Here is a 13,793-nt window from a genome sequence, read left to right on the forward strand (position 1 = left end):
TAACCTGGCCTTCTCTTCGATTCAGGCCTCCCTCCGCCTTTTTCTTTTAAGAACCTTTGCCATTGGGCCTGTGGCCCACCCAGGCAGTCGAGGATACCTCATCTCAAGACTCTTAATTACATCTTCAAAGACACTTTTTCCTAATAAGGTGACGTTCACAAGTTCCCAGGGATCTGACGTGGGTAGATCTTCCGGGGGCCACGACTGAAGCACTTTGTGCCTCCGTTACCTCCTCTGTAAAATGGGACTGATAATAACAGCACCTACTTCACATGCTTCTCCTGAGGGCTGCATGAGTTAGAATAGCGCCTGGGACAGGTTAGATATTGTTAGTGTTATTCTTAATCTAAAAAAGGGAGGAAAAAAAAAAACCCCCACCCCTTGCGACGGCCAGAGCAGGTGGGATGAACAGGACACGTGCCCAGGGAAATCTGTCCCTCAGGCAGCCACTAACAGCCCGTCTTCCTTCAACTCCCACAGACAACGGCCCCGTAGGTAAGCGGCGCACGGGGACGGCCACCGTGTTTGTCACCGTCCTGGATGTGAACGACAACCGGCCCATCTTTCTGCAGAGCAGCTATGAGGCCAGCGTCCCCGAGGACATCCCTGAGGGACACAGCATCGTGCAGGCAGGTGGCCATGGCCCCTTGGGGCTGTCGGTGGGCTGGGGGCAGGCATGGCTGCCACGTGGAGGGATGGAAACAGAAGAGGGTCCCGCTGCTGCTCCGGAAGTATCCAGTCGGCAGTGGGGAAAGAGGGAGCCAGGCACCCTCCTCCCTCCTGGGGATGGTAGGCCTTTAGTTTCTGTGGCCTGAGACAGCACCCTGGTTCCCCGCAAAACAGAAGGAAGGCCTTGCCTCCCTCCCTTCCCCCACAGCCCTCTCCTCTTCCCCCACCCCACCCAGAGGGCTTTTGGGAACAGCAAGTGGATGGAGCTGTCACATTTTCCCCGGTAGGAGGTGAGGGGGAAGAGGCAGGGCCCAGCTAGGCCCAGAACAGAGCGGCTTTCACGGGGCCCTTGGCCAAAGCTCTCCTCTTAGGAAGTAAACAGGCACGAGAAGAAAGAGTTCCTTTGCCCAGGGTGCAGGACAGCTCTGAGGCTCAGAGGAGAAAGGGGAGGACCTGAAAATGAGGCTTAGGTCCCCTCCCCCACCTCCCCCTGGAGGCCTCCGTTGCTGGATGCGGTGGGAGGCCGGGGCTGAGCCAAACACAGCAAATCTGGGCCTGTCCGCCAGGGCAGACTCCCAGGATCCAGGATCAGAAGGGGCTGGAAGTGGATCCACCTCCCTGTATCGGGGCAGGAGGAAGGCAGGAAATGGGCTGGGAGCAGGGTGCTGACTCCTAGAGGAACGGAGAGTCCAGGAAGCCACAGGGATTTGCAAGAGTCCGGGGGTGGTTCCAGAAGGAGGAACGGGGAGGTTTTCTTCCTCTGGCCTCAGCTTCTCCTCTAGCCTAATACCTGCCACCCCAGTCACTGACAGTCTCCCAGGACCAAACTGGGGACATGCCTAGAGGTGTGGCCAGAGCTTTGTGGGCCCCCCACCCCCCACCCTACCTTTCCATCCCCAGCTATTCCTTCTCCTCAGGCCTCAGGGCAGCCTTACCCCCTAGTCTCCAGGAAGAGAACACCTAAGACCGAGCAGGACGCTGGCCTGGGCATGACACCGGTGACTGTAGGCCGAGTGCATCCTGGGATGTCTCAGGGAGGCCCTGGGAAGGGAGCCAGGAAGAAGTTCACAGGCTGGAAGGGAGAGGGTAACAAACCCCTGTGGGAGGAGGCCTGCCCCACTTTCTAAACCTGAAGAATTGGTTTCTATTTACACAACACTGCGCAGCCTGAAATTCTAGAGCCCGTGAGTAATACAGGGCAGCTCTGATTCTTCCCGTTTCTCAGGAGAAATTCGGGCATTAGTGACTTCTCCAAGGCCTTGGAAGTTTCTGGCCAAGTTGGCCTCACTCTCTGGTGTCAAACTGACCTGGAAGGAAGGTACAGTGGGCCTCACCAACATGCTGGAGAGAAAGCTTCTGTCTCGGGGAGAAGATGGCTCTCCCCACCTCCCCAGGACTCCTTAAACTTTGGGGGGTTGGGACACACCCAGACGGGGCCATCCTTCACCCGGGAAACAGAGGCGTCCTACTTCTGTGCCTGGAGTCAGTGAAGCACCGTGAAGGTTTGGACATGGTCTTGCTCTCTGCAGGCTTCCAGGCTTGTAGGAAGGACACGTAGACGTGGATCGCCCCCAATGCCAGGAAGAAGTGATCCTTTCTCTGAGAGATGTGAGGAGCAGGAGTGGTTCTAGGCAGAAAGTGGCTTTCCGCTGGAGAGCAAAGAGGGCTTCCCGGAGGGGGTGCCTTGGGAAGCGTAAGCCACGGCCTGGGGACAGGTGGTTCAGTTTGTCTGGAGTCTCGGGTCGAGGTGAGGCTAGAAAGGTAGTTTGAAGCCAGCTCCCGGGGGACGCCGATCACCACGCTAAGGAGCCGTGGCTTTATCTAGCCAGCGGTTGGAAACCAGCGATGGTGTTGGAGCTGGGGGGTGGCAAAGCTGGAGCTCACTTCCTGAGAAGACCTGGCTGGCTGCATTGGGAGTCACAGCAAGGTGGGTCCCGGCAGCCCTGTAGCAGGACGCAGGTGGCAGGAACTAGGCAGCTCAGACCCCCTCCATCTACCCTCCAGACTTGGGACCCCGAGTGCACAGCCGCACCCTGTGGGGAGAGTTGGGGGTTTGGAATTCCGAGAAGCCCACTCTAGGGTAGGATTGCTTTGACAGGTAGCCAGTCAATGGCACAATTGCCAAAAACTCAGATAGCATCCCTGGTGTTGTCCAGACCTGAGGTCCCACAGCTGTCCCGGAGAGGTCTGGACCCTCCTACCTGAAAAGGAGGAGGCCTCCTGCCCTGGGCGAGGCAGGAACGCTGTGATGTGTCCTCGGAGCCCAGGTGGCATCACCTCTGGCTTCTGGCAATGCCTCCCACCGCTTTGACACAGCACAGCTCCTTGGCCTCACAAGGAGCCCTTTAACCCATTCTCAGCCCCTTCCTGGTCCATTGTGACATGGGCGCCTTGAAGGGGGGCCACCAAGATGGCTGCCAGGAGGGTGACTGGCTAGGCAGGGTTGAGAGCCTCCTGCTCGCCCTCCTCCCAGCAGGCACACGGGCATCTGACCCACAGGGGTGCTGGCTGCTCCCAGGGATTAGTAGGTGAATGCTGGTAGGTCCCAAGATTTCAAGGCGAGAAGTCCCTGGCTTGCCTCTTGCCTCTGGCACTGAGTTGGCACAGAGGGCAAGACAGTTCCTTGGCCCCCGTGTGGACGGAGTATTTCGTTTGGCTGGAGGGAACCTTTGGCCATTCGGCAACTCAAACTGGAATCCATGCTGGACTGTGGCACCTAGAAGGTGGGCAGGACTTCTGTTGGGAAGCAGGGGCACTGCTTCCTGGAGGTGGTTGGTGCCTGGTGGCCAGAGAAGAGTGCTGGGGGTCCCGGGTTGTACCCTCTGGAGCCCGGGGCCGAGGGTCAGATGGCTGCAGGTACCCCGCTGTTGGCCCAGCAGTCTTTCAGCAGGCAGCAGCTGCAGAGTCAGCAGAGAGGAAGGCTTTCCTCCAGGGGCTGTCTCTGGGAAAGGCCACAGGCCTGGGTGCACAGGGGACCACTGTGGCTGAGCGTGTGGCCCAGGTCCTTCTGCAGTCCCTGGTTCCAGGCTGTGTCCGCGGCAGGAGGATCCTCTGGTGGGTCCTGGGTGGCGGGGACGCCCCATCACATCTTGGTAGATTCCGTGCAGTCACAGTCGAGGTTGTCCTCGCAGCCCGGCAGGGGGCGTCTGGGAGCAGGCCTGCCTCTGCGGAAGCTGTGCAGGGAGCGGCGCAGAGAGCCCAGGCGCTTCCAGAGCCTGAGCTGGGGCTCGCTGGGGCTCCCGGGGTGGTGGGGCATGCACTCCCGAGCCCTGCGGCTCGGGTCCAGAGCGGCCGGTTTGCAGAGGGTCATGAAGAGCAGACAGCTGGCCAGCAGAAGGAAGATGCAGGCCAGGGCGAGTAGCGCCGGGAGGGGGTCAGCTGCCTCTGTGGGGCTGCCGGGAGTGACAGGGGCGGTGAGGAAGGCGAGGGGGCTGGGACCCCGTGTGCTCATGGCTCCTGCAACAGGAAGGGGAACGTTGATGGGGGCTGGGTGCTGCTAAACTAGCCGCAGACAGCATCACGGCCATTGTACAGGTGAGAACAGTGAGGACCAGAGAGGTGACAAGTCTCAGGTCACACAGCAGAAAGTGATAGAGCTGGGCCTGAACCCAGGTCCCCTTTCTGCTCTACCCCCGGCCCACTTGCTACAGAGGAGGCAGCAGGGTGATGCCTTCTGGCATTTTTAAATCAATCCTCATGAATTACACTAGACTTCTGCCTGAAAACCTGGGATATAAGACCAACTCCGTCAATAGCTTGCTCTGTGACCAGGAACAAGTTATCAGTTATAGGATGCTGCAGCTGGCAAGGGCCCTAGAAATTATCTAATGTTGGGGCTGCAACCTGGGGGCCCGCAGGTACATTTCATTGGGTCCTTATCGTGTTTTTGTAAATGTCAATTAATCATGAGTATTTTTAAAGTCACAAACCCAAAACGAAGGGATTTCACATGGCTCTCTGAATGTCCGGCTGCTCTTGAAATTTCAGAATTGCCACACAGGCAGCCAGTTCCTGCCTGGCACTCAGTAGCTGAGGCTGAGCAGCCTTTGTCCCCTTTAGAGAGGTCTCTGGCCCCCAGGTCACCGCACTCCCCCACAGGCCTGCTACACACCTTATTTCACCTGCCTCGCCCCATGGGCGTTCCTGCTGGTGCTTCCCAGTGTGACCCAACCTGCTCCCATGACGAGAAAGAAACTGAGGCCCCAGCAAGGGAAGGCCAAGCCCATGCTGTGAGCCAGTGGCCAAGCGAAGACCAGAACTAGGTTCCCTGACTCCTGGCCCTGTGGCTCCCAATCCTCGGAGATCACTGAGCAGCTCTGAGAACAGGTGGGAACCCACAAAGAGCTACACGGTTGACTCCCCCTCCAGACCCCAGGTACCTGTTATCAGTCATGGCCATCCTGCTAAAGGGAGCTCAGCAAACAATCTTTGTAGATGGAAAATCAGGCTGAGCTTCTAGTTGGATAGGTCTGGGGTTGCAAAATATCCTTAGATATTTTAAATATAAGTTATAAATTATAAATTATAAGGATATAATTATAAATATAAGGATAAAAATCCTTAGAGCGCATGGCCGGTAGATAACTTGTGACAGAGGACCCTCAAGCAGGTGGCGGTGCCTCGGCCAGGCTGATAGAACGCAGGCCCGGCTCTTTCTGGTTTCCCAAGAGAAGCCAGAAATCTGGATTTTTCAGGCAAACGTTCCTGGCGTTTAAATGTTGGCAAGTAATTCAAATTTGGTTAAACCAGGAGAGGGGCACAGGAAGGGGGATATGGTGCCAAAGTTAAACAAACTCGACTCCAAAAAAATGTGCAATGAATTTTCAAATATGTAAAACACTACAACAGGCCAAACAAAACACGCAAGCGGGCCACCGCCAGCTCTCAGGCCAGCACTGATGATCTTTGATTTCTACAAACGCAGGACAGGAAGTCCAAAAGAGGGCCTAAAAAAAAAAAAAAAAAAAAAAAGATCCTTTATTTCTCTTTGACCTTAGATACTTTCGTGCGGCGGGGACGGCAGGTTTCCCCCTTTCTCCCGGCTTGTAGCTTAGAGTAAACTTACGGTTGAGTTTCTAGCATGACGCTCTGCAGAGTTGTGCCAAGGCTCTGTATGTGGGTTGCCCAGAGCCCGTGTCAGCAGGCAGTGGGGAGTGGAGAGGGCCCCCCACCCCACCCTCTGGAGCCCCTGTCCCTACCCCGGGCACTCACCAATGGCGGCAGGACCTAACTCCCAGCTCCCAGCGCCCAGCCTCCTTCCTGCTCGCAGCCTCACCCTGCGCCCGGCCAACTGAGGGCACACAGCACAGCCCGCCTCCCACCCATTCCCTGCTACCACTCCTTCCCACGTTTCCAGACAGAACACGACCCCTCCCGGCTCCCAGCTGGAAACTTTGATGCCCGTCTAGCTGCCCAGGGCCCCTGCCTTTCAGGCATCGGGCCTAGAGAGCACTCCAGCTGGGCGGCCATATGTGGTTGGCCATCCCTTGAATATGAGCATGGAAAAGGGATGGGGTGTGCCCACCACAGGGAGAAAACTGAGAAAACGTGCCCCCTCTCCTACCCTGGGCAATCTGAAAGAGTCTCAATCCTGCTAGTCTGGATAGTATTTCAAGGCTGTCACATGAGTCTGGGGACCCTATCAGACCAGCAAAGCTGGCCCAGACTCCAGTCCTTGAGGGAAGCACTTTAATAAAAAGGCACGTGAGGCTATAATTAGCATCTTAGTAGTTTTCTTGGAAGCGAGAGATTCTAAAGGGCTTGAATACATCAAGCCACCCTCCCTGGAACACACAGCAAAACCAGCTACCAGATCCTTTTACAATCCCTCCGATCCACCAAGGGTCAGCTGGTTGCAGGGAAAAGAGGCCTCCACCAGACCGAGGCTAGGAATGATCTCAAGAGCAGGTGAAGCTTCTCCCTGCCCGCAAGCCCAAGGCACACTGGCAGGCCCCTGCTTTAGACATATCTCTGCAAGCTCAGTCAAGAACGGTCTTTTTTCCCTCAGAGGTCCCTAGAACAGCACCTGCTGGAACAGAAGAACTAACCTCAGGGTACATCTTGCTGTGTGGCCTTGGGCCAGCCACTGTCCTTCGCTGGGCATTGTTTCCACTCTGCAGAAAGCAGAAGGACTCCCCAGGTCTGCACGCACCCTCACACCCTCCCCCAGAGTCCCCCAGCAAGGGTCTGGCCCCACTTTCCTCACCACACCTTCTCCTGCAGCTCCCCGAACTCTGACCTCAGAGCCAGCGCTCAGCAGTCCCAGGCTGGGTGGAAAGGTCTTCTTAGCTGTGCAAGAGAGGCCCAAGGAGCACCGGGTGCCACCCGTGACCCCAACCTGCCCCGGCCTCTGCCGTGCCCTGTGCCCCTCAGTCAGCCAGGCTGGGCAGAGCGAGCTGTCTTCACTCACTCTCCAGCTAGCCCTGGCTTTGTCTGGAAGAGTTTGGGCCCTGCCTTGGGGGAGGGGACAGCCAAGAAGGGTAGGGATGGCAACTGGGCTGGGCAGAGGGAGAGGGGAGCCAGGCAGAGGAGCCCAGTTGCTCCCCAAGCCTTCCCGGGGCCTCACTTCAGCTGGTCTCCTTGGAGCCCTCTCAGCGGGCAGGGTGGAGGCCTGGGGGAGTCACGGGGAGGGTTTCACTGCCCCGGCAGCAGCCCTCACCTTCCCCCATCGGGTGTTTGAATGGTATGGTCGGCAGCCAGAGGGTTGCTATTCAGTGCCTGCCAGCCTCCAGGTTACCCGGGAGAGGGGAGAGAGGAGAGGGGCTACAGCCCAGCAGCAGGGTGATAGGCCCTGGCAGCTCCCGGGCCCCTCCTCCCCTCCTGCACCCCTGCGCCCCTCACCTCCCAGGCTTACCACTCAGCTTCCCAGAAAAGCACCTGCCCTTTGAAGGTGTCTCGCTGCAGAAGGGAGGGGTGAGCGATGTTTTCAAAGGTCAAAGAGATCTTAGGGCAGAAAGCACAGGGTTGAAGGCCAGCCGTGGCTATGTTCCTTATAGTTTGGGTGGGCCCTTGGAGACCCTCCAGGTGGTGTTTCTCCAGCTCTCCCGCACCACACACACACACACACACACACACACACACACACACCCCTCCCCAACCTTCTTTCTTCCCGGAAGCCAGAGCCTCCCCAGCAGCCAGCTGCCTGCAAAGGAGCCTAAGTCGTAAGCAGCTTCCCCGTCGAGGACCCCCCCTCCCCCGCCCAAGCTCCCAGAAATACAGCACAGAGGTCATGGTGCCTGGGCCATTGTTCCAGAGACTGAGGATATAGCAGTGGACAAAGTCCCTTCTCTCCGTGGGAATATAGATAGTAAACAAGGTTATAGTATATCAGAAGCTGATGGGGGTGGGGACAGCCTGGGTATTGGAGTGGTGGGGACCGGGGAGGGGGGGGGCTGCAGTTCCACATATAGCGGTCAGGGAACAGATGACATTTGAGCAGAGACCTGAAGGCGATGAGGGCGCGAGTATAACACAAACCCGGAGGGAGAGCTGGCCGGTGGAGGAAACAACATGCGCTTGGCATTCAAGAACCAGCAGGGAGATCCGTGTGGCTGGGGCAGAGCTGGTGAGGAGGGAGTCGTGGAAAATGAGCTCAGATACTCCGACTTCTCACCAGTAGGAAGGTGGACTCGCTCTTTCTCTGGGCCCAAGGTCCAAAATCTCAGCGAAGGAGCAGACTGACCCAGTTTTGATGAGGTGCCCCCCTCGCAGACCAGCCACCGCTGGCCGCCCCGGTCAGTAAGGACCCGGCAGCCTCGGTGCCGCGGTGAGAAGTGGAGAGAAGAGGGAAGATCCAGAAGCGAGAGGTCCAGGGCATCGCAAGGCAATTCGCCACAACTCGAGACGACACGCCGAGGCCCCGAGTCCGCCCGGCCATGCCGTCGGGCCTCTTCCTGCATCACCTTGCGGGGGAGCGACCTCTGCTCGCTTCAGGCGTGTGGCAGTAGAGTAGGTGTTCGGTTCTTGGTTCGACAGGACCCGCCTTGGGGCTGGCGGTGACTTGGCTCTTGGTTCGACAGGACCCGCCTTGGGGCTGGCCAGCAGCCTCGAGGCTGGACTCCTTGTGAAAACGGAGAGACCCTGGGTGGGGTCTCTGAGTGAGAACAGCACACCTCAGGTCCCACCAGGGACAGCCCACAAGCGCCGGTGACCTGAAATAGACCGGAGTGAACGCATGGGTGGTTGAGTACGGAGCCACCTGGTGGGAGGTGGGATTTCTGGGGTTCTACCAAGTGGCTCTTTCGGTACCCGGTGCCCAGCCGGGACTCAGCGTGGCCAGAATGGCTTCCGCCCGGGAAAACTGGGGGCGAGGTGCGGCCGCATGTCCAGCCCCACCCCAGATGAGGCTCCTGGGGTCTCAGAAGGAGGAAGGAGGAAAGCAGGCTCCCATGGGCTGACCTAGTCAAGCCTGGATCTAGAGAGCTCCAGTGTGCCACCCTCCACCCTCTCCCCCACCCTCCCCAAGACCCTGGTGGAGGATCAAGGAGCAGAGCTGACGGGTCCCCTGCCAGGACAGGGCAGCATAGAGCCCTCAACAGGCGTCCTTGTGGGGGTCGAGACGGGCATGTCCTTCGCCTCTGACGCTCCCCCGGCTTCTGTGGGCAACCACAGGTTGTCCAGGATGGGCTGGGGGCGGCGTGGAGGGCGGGAGAGGGGCTTCACCAGCGTCTCCTCTCCCCGTGGGGTGGCGTTCAGGGGGTGACATGTCTCATTCTCCCTCAGCTCAAAGCCACAGATGCAGATGAGGGCGAGTTTGGGCGCGTGTGGTACCGCATCCTTCACGGTGAGTGGGTTGCCCTCCTGCGCTGAGGAGGGCAGAGCTTCTCCAGGCTGCCGGGAGTCTGGGAAGGGAGGCCAAGGAAGCCTTAGGCGCCATACAAGCCACACACGCGGGCGGCGGGCAGAGGGGGGAAACGGACATTCTCTGATCGTTCGCACCAAGTTGGGTGTCTTTGAAGTGAGCCTGCTGCGCTTGATTGCTGTCCTCCTGGAGTGCCTCGAGTGGGAAATCACCCTGACAGAGGGGGCCTTGGGGGAGGGCGGCCCCCGGCAGTGAGCCCCCCAGACATTGTCACCAGCCCAACATCACTCAGACACTGGGACGGGTGCCCTCGGCGAGCTGGCCGGGAGTCTCGTTGGGCCAGCCAGCATCACGTGACCATCCCTGACCCGATTACTATTGGCCAGAGATTGAAATATGCCGATCTGCCCGCTCTTGGAATCGGGGGTAAAACCACCCCTGCGCAAAGCACGTGGACTGATGGTGGAGGAGGGTGGACCCCCCAGCGGAAAATCGGCATGCTCTTACCCTAGGATGGTGGAAAGTCCTGGACCAGCCCAAAGATGTACACAAAGTCCTCACTTCAACAGCCCACAGAGAACTTGCCTTTGTGTCTCTTCTTGTACTGTCCCAGATCCTTCTGAAATTTTGAATCCCCTGAAACGTCGTATAGGGGTCTCAGGGGACCCCCAGCCTTCCCATAAGGGGGGTACAAGGTGGGCTCCCGTCCCCTCCCTCAAATCCTGCCAGGCCAGGGCAGCGTGAGGCAGAGGCCTTCTTGCCATCGTGGGCTTTGTCCAGGCTGCCGAGACCTCTGTGCGGGGTCAGCATTCTAGGGGTCCGGGCCCCACATTTTCCCCATCGCCATGCTATGAACATCCCATGTCCTGCTCCAGGCCAGAGCCCATGCATCTCCTCTGTCCCTCGGCACAGGTAACCATGGCAACAACTTCCGGATCCACGTCGGCAACGGACTCCTGATGCGAGGGCCCCGGCCCCTGGACCGAGAACGGAACTCATCCCACGTGCTGATAGTGGAGGCTTACAACCATGACCTGGGCCCCATGCGGAGCTCCGTCAGGGTAAGGGGGGGGGGGTGGGGAGGGGTAGGGAGGGGCTGGCACGTAGCCAGTCAGCAGGTCGTGAAGCCCTGCCTCCCCTTCAGCAGTGGCCTCAGAGCTGGGCCAAGACCACAGCTGGACCAGAGATGGCCACCAGCTAAGGCTCGGTGGGGGCCAGGAGCCACTGGTTTTAGTTGCTGAGTGACCGGGGGCTAGGTGTGTGGTCGAGGAGGCCAGAGCCCAGCCTGGGATCTTGGAAGCGTCCTTTTGCTCTGAGCCTCAGTTTCTCCAGATGCGGAAGGGGGTCAGCGATACCGATGTCGGTCCTAAGAGACGGGAGGGGTGTCCTTACCCTGCTAACCCCCACATCCACGCCACTCGCCAGGGAAATCTCACAGTTACGATCTCGGAAATAGAGATGTTGCCAATTTCAGTCTGCGCGAGGAAACTGAGGCACAGAGGCGTGGCTAGTGCTGGACCAGGACTCGAGCCAGGACTCCTGAGTCCAGGCTCCGCGCACTTCCCATTGAAAGTGTCCCCCAAAATATTCCAGTTACCGCTCCCGGCTGCTGCAACAAACGTATTCTTTTCCGCCCACCCTCATTCACCTCGAGCCTCTGCCCTACGCGGCTGAAATCAGGTTAACCTTGATCTTCCCGAATGGTCGAAAACAGACACACCGGTACCCCTAGTGGCTGGGCCGGTTTATGCACTATTCTGCCCCGTGGCAGAGGGATGGCTGAGGTAAAGGACACGACCTCTGGAGGCCACCCCACCCTACCCCCACTGCACACTCAGCAGCTCACAGCCCCTTCCCCAGCACCAGCACCGGGTGGAAAGTGAGTCAGACCCCAAAGGTGAAGAGTAGGAGGAAGGTGGGAAAAAAGCTGGGGTGGGGAGCAGGCAGGGACTTTTACCCAGGACTGAGTATGAGCTTCTTATCAGCCACATCTCCACCCCACTATTTCCCCGGGCTGGAAACAATGAACAGAAGCCTGGGTCACCATCATGCGGGAGGCGCTAGAGAGTAGGTGACTCGGCCTTGGCCCATCTGCTGATGCCCCCGCAGCTTTGCCCCAGGAGGAGATGGAAACAGAAACCTGGGTCCTTACAGCTGCCCCTCTGAGTGAGGGTCTGTCCAGGCACGGACGGCTCAGGGAGTCACACCCCTTGGGCTTTCACTCCTTGGGGCTGCTTGGAATGATTCCAGCGCCCTGGTGACTGCCGGTCGTACCACGTGCCCCGGGGCATTCCCCCACGGCCACGTTCACCTGCACGACTGCGAATCGCTTGCTCGCGTGCTGATTAGCGCACGCGTCACACGGCTTGCTATTTGTGGAGCCGACTTCAGGCCGCAGAGTGACTGATGTCAGGGTAGCTCGGGTTGGCTCCCTGGACTTTTGGCTTCCTGATCACGGCCCCCCTTGTGGCCCCTCACTCCCCACCCTCCCGGGAGCAGGTGGGCACTCTCTCCAGGGCCTGCCCCTGTCGGCCTCGGCATTGTGACTGCAAACCTCCTTTAGCCACCAACCTTGGTAGACAAAATGGTGTGCAGTGCCCCAGGGCATATAGACCGAAGCCAGGCTGTGACGGTCAGCGCAGGGATGGGACACTGAGAAGCACACCTGCTTGGCCACGCTCCTTTCTGTCCTCTCCCCATGGGCCATGAGGAAGAGCAAACCCCCATGTGAACTCTAAGTGCTTTCTGTCCTTGAACTCTTTCCTCTTTCTTTTTTAAATGTTTTTTTTTTTTTTTTTTTTAGGAGGAGGGTGGGGAGGAGCAGAGAGAGAGAGAAAGAATCCCAAGCAGGCTCTGCCCTGTCAGCACAGAGCCCGACACAGGACTCGATCTCACGAACTCGAGATCATGACCTGAGCCAAAATCAAGAATAGGACGCTTAATGGACTGAGCCACCCAGGCGCCCCTGTCATTGAACTCTTTTAACCCTCCTAACAGCCCTACGAGGGAGGCATTGTCATTATACCCATTGTACAGAGGAGTAGACTGAGGCAAAGAGGGGTTGGCCAACATGCTTAGGGTCCCATAGCCGTAAGGGTAGAGCTGGGCTTCACGCCCCGGCCATCCAGGCAGGTCTGTGCTCTCAGGCACTACACCGTGCTGCCCTACATACAGGCCCTTCGGAGCACAGAGACCGCTGCCCAAAACCCGAGTCATTTTAAGGTGGGAATTGAGGAGCCGGCACCCAGGGCGGGGGCTTGAAAGCCCTTGTAAGACACAGCCGCCACACCTCTGGGCCCCAGGAAACCTGGGAGCTTCCCTGAAGACAGTGTGGGGACTCCAGCTTTGCCCCAGATTCACTTGCCCAGCAGCAGGAGTTCCCGCTTCAGAGACCAGGGCCCGGGAGCACAGAAAGTCCCCCTAGAGACCGGGAACCTCACATGCACACTGCGATTTTGCACACACCTGTGCACACATCTCCTCCCCTGTCCCTGTTGGAGGGCACAGCGCTGGGCAGACAGTGGGGCTGGTTCTCCAGGGAGCCTGGTGGTTCGGTCGCTGAGCCCTCCGGCTCACAAGAGCTTGGCAGACCTGGGCGTTTCCTGTACATCTGTGTCTCTCAGGTTTGTAAACCACACCGTTTTGCCTCCTGTCTCTGCTGCTAAAAACAAGGCTGAAACCAACAAGAGGCTAGAGGTATGGAGACAGCCTCATAGAAGAACGGGCCACACCCAGGCTCCATGCCACCTCCGTCCTCTTTATCGTGCTGGCAGGCTGGCCCTGGTTTTGTCCCCACAACCCTTGGAGGAAAGGCCATTTGGACCAGCAGACTCGGGAAGGGGAAGGCTGACGGTTTTGAAAGATGGATGGTTAGTTTCTGTTTACAGAAAGAGAGTTCCCGAAATTCGTCCATGCAAATTCCCCCCACACCCACCCCACCCAGCATCTTCCCAGCCAAGTTCTTGGTGAAGCCAGACTTAGAAGGTTCCAGTTCGTAAGCAGCTGCACTCCGGGGCGGGCACTTTAGTTTGCATAGTGGGTTCTGGGCGTCTGGACATGAAAATGTGATGACACAGCAGGGCTCAAGAACCCCAAGAGCAGGGAAGTAGAGAAACCTTTGCCCGCATGTGCCTCTCTGCCCCCCCCTACGTCTGCTACCAGCCTCCCCCAGCCCCCAAGTCCTCTACTGGTCAGGCCACCGTTTGTGCTTCAGAAGCCCCTTCACTTTCTTCAGCAACTTTCCAGCTAAGCCCAAAAGAAAAGCCAGAGTAGGGGTGCCTGGGTGGCTCACTCAGTTAAGCATCCAACTCTTGGCTTCGGCCCG

The 13,793-nt window shown here is 58.4% G+C and overlaps 2 protein-coding genes across 8 annotated transcripts in view; one reads left to right on the forward strand and one right to left on the reverse strand.

Annotated features, from left to right (window-relative positions):
• CDH23 (cadherin related 23) overlaps positions 1 to 13,793 on the forward strand; it is a 414,161-nt gene that overhangs the window by 318,889 nt on the left and 81,479 nt on the right. For all 5 annotated transcript variants that reach the window (XM_043596561.1, XM_043596567.1, XM_043596564.1 and 2 more), the window contains 3 exons: positions 481 to 629; positions 9,391 to 9,451; positions 10,382 to 10,530. In XM_043596561.1, the coding sequence (XP_043452496.1) occupies positions 481 to 629; positions 9,391 to 9,451; positions 10,382 to 10,530 (359 nt within the window). The remainder of the gene's footprint in view (positions 1 to 480; positions 630 to 9,390; positions 9,452 to 10,381; positions 10,531 to 13,793) is intronic.
• CD2H10orf105 (chromosome D2 C10orf105 homolog) lies at positions 916 to 7,465 on the reverse strand. 3 transcript variants are annotated; one of them, XM_043596573.1, is made up of 2 exons: positions 6,908 to 7,465; positions 916 to 4,125 (listed from the first exon to the last, which is right to left on the reverse strand). In XM_043596573.1, exon 2 carries the CDS (start codon positions 4,118 to 4,120, stop codon positions 3,752 to 3,754), a length of 369 nt encoding a protein of 122 aa, XP_043452508.1. In that variant the 5' UTR covers positions 4,121 to 4,125; positions 6,908 to 7,465; the 3' UTR covers positions 916 to 3,751. The 3 variants fall into 3 exon arrangements, with proteins under 3 accessions (XP_043452508.1, XP_043452507.1, XP_043452509.1); XM_043596572.1 differs by having other exon boundaries at positions 6,880 to 7,463; XM_043596574.1 differs by lacking the exon at positions 6,908 to 7,465 and adding an exon at positions 5,735 to 6,863.

Source organism: Prionailurus bengalensis, chromosome D2 (genome assembly GCF_016509475.1).
Source record: "Prionailurus bengalensis isolate Pbe53 chromosome D2, Fcat_Pben_1.1_paternal_pri, whole genome shotgun sequence".
NCBI classification, from domain to species: Eukaryota; Metazoa; Chordata; class Mammalia; order Carnivora; family Felidae; genus Prionailurus; species Prionailurus bengalensis.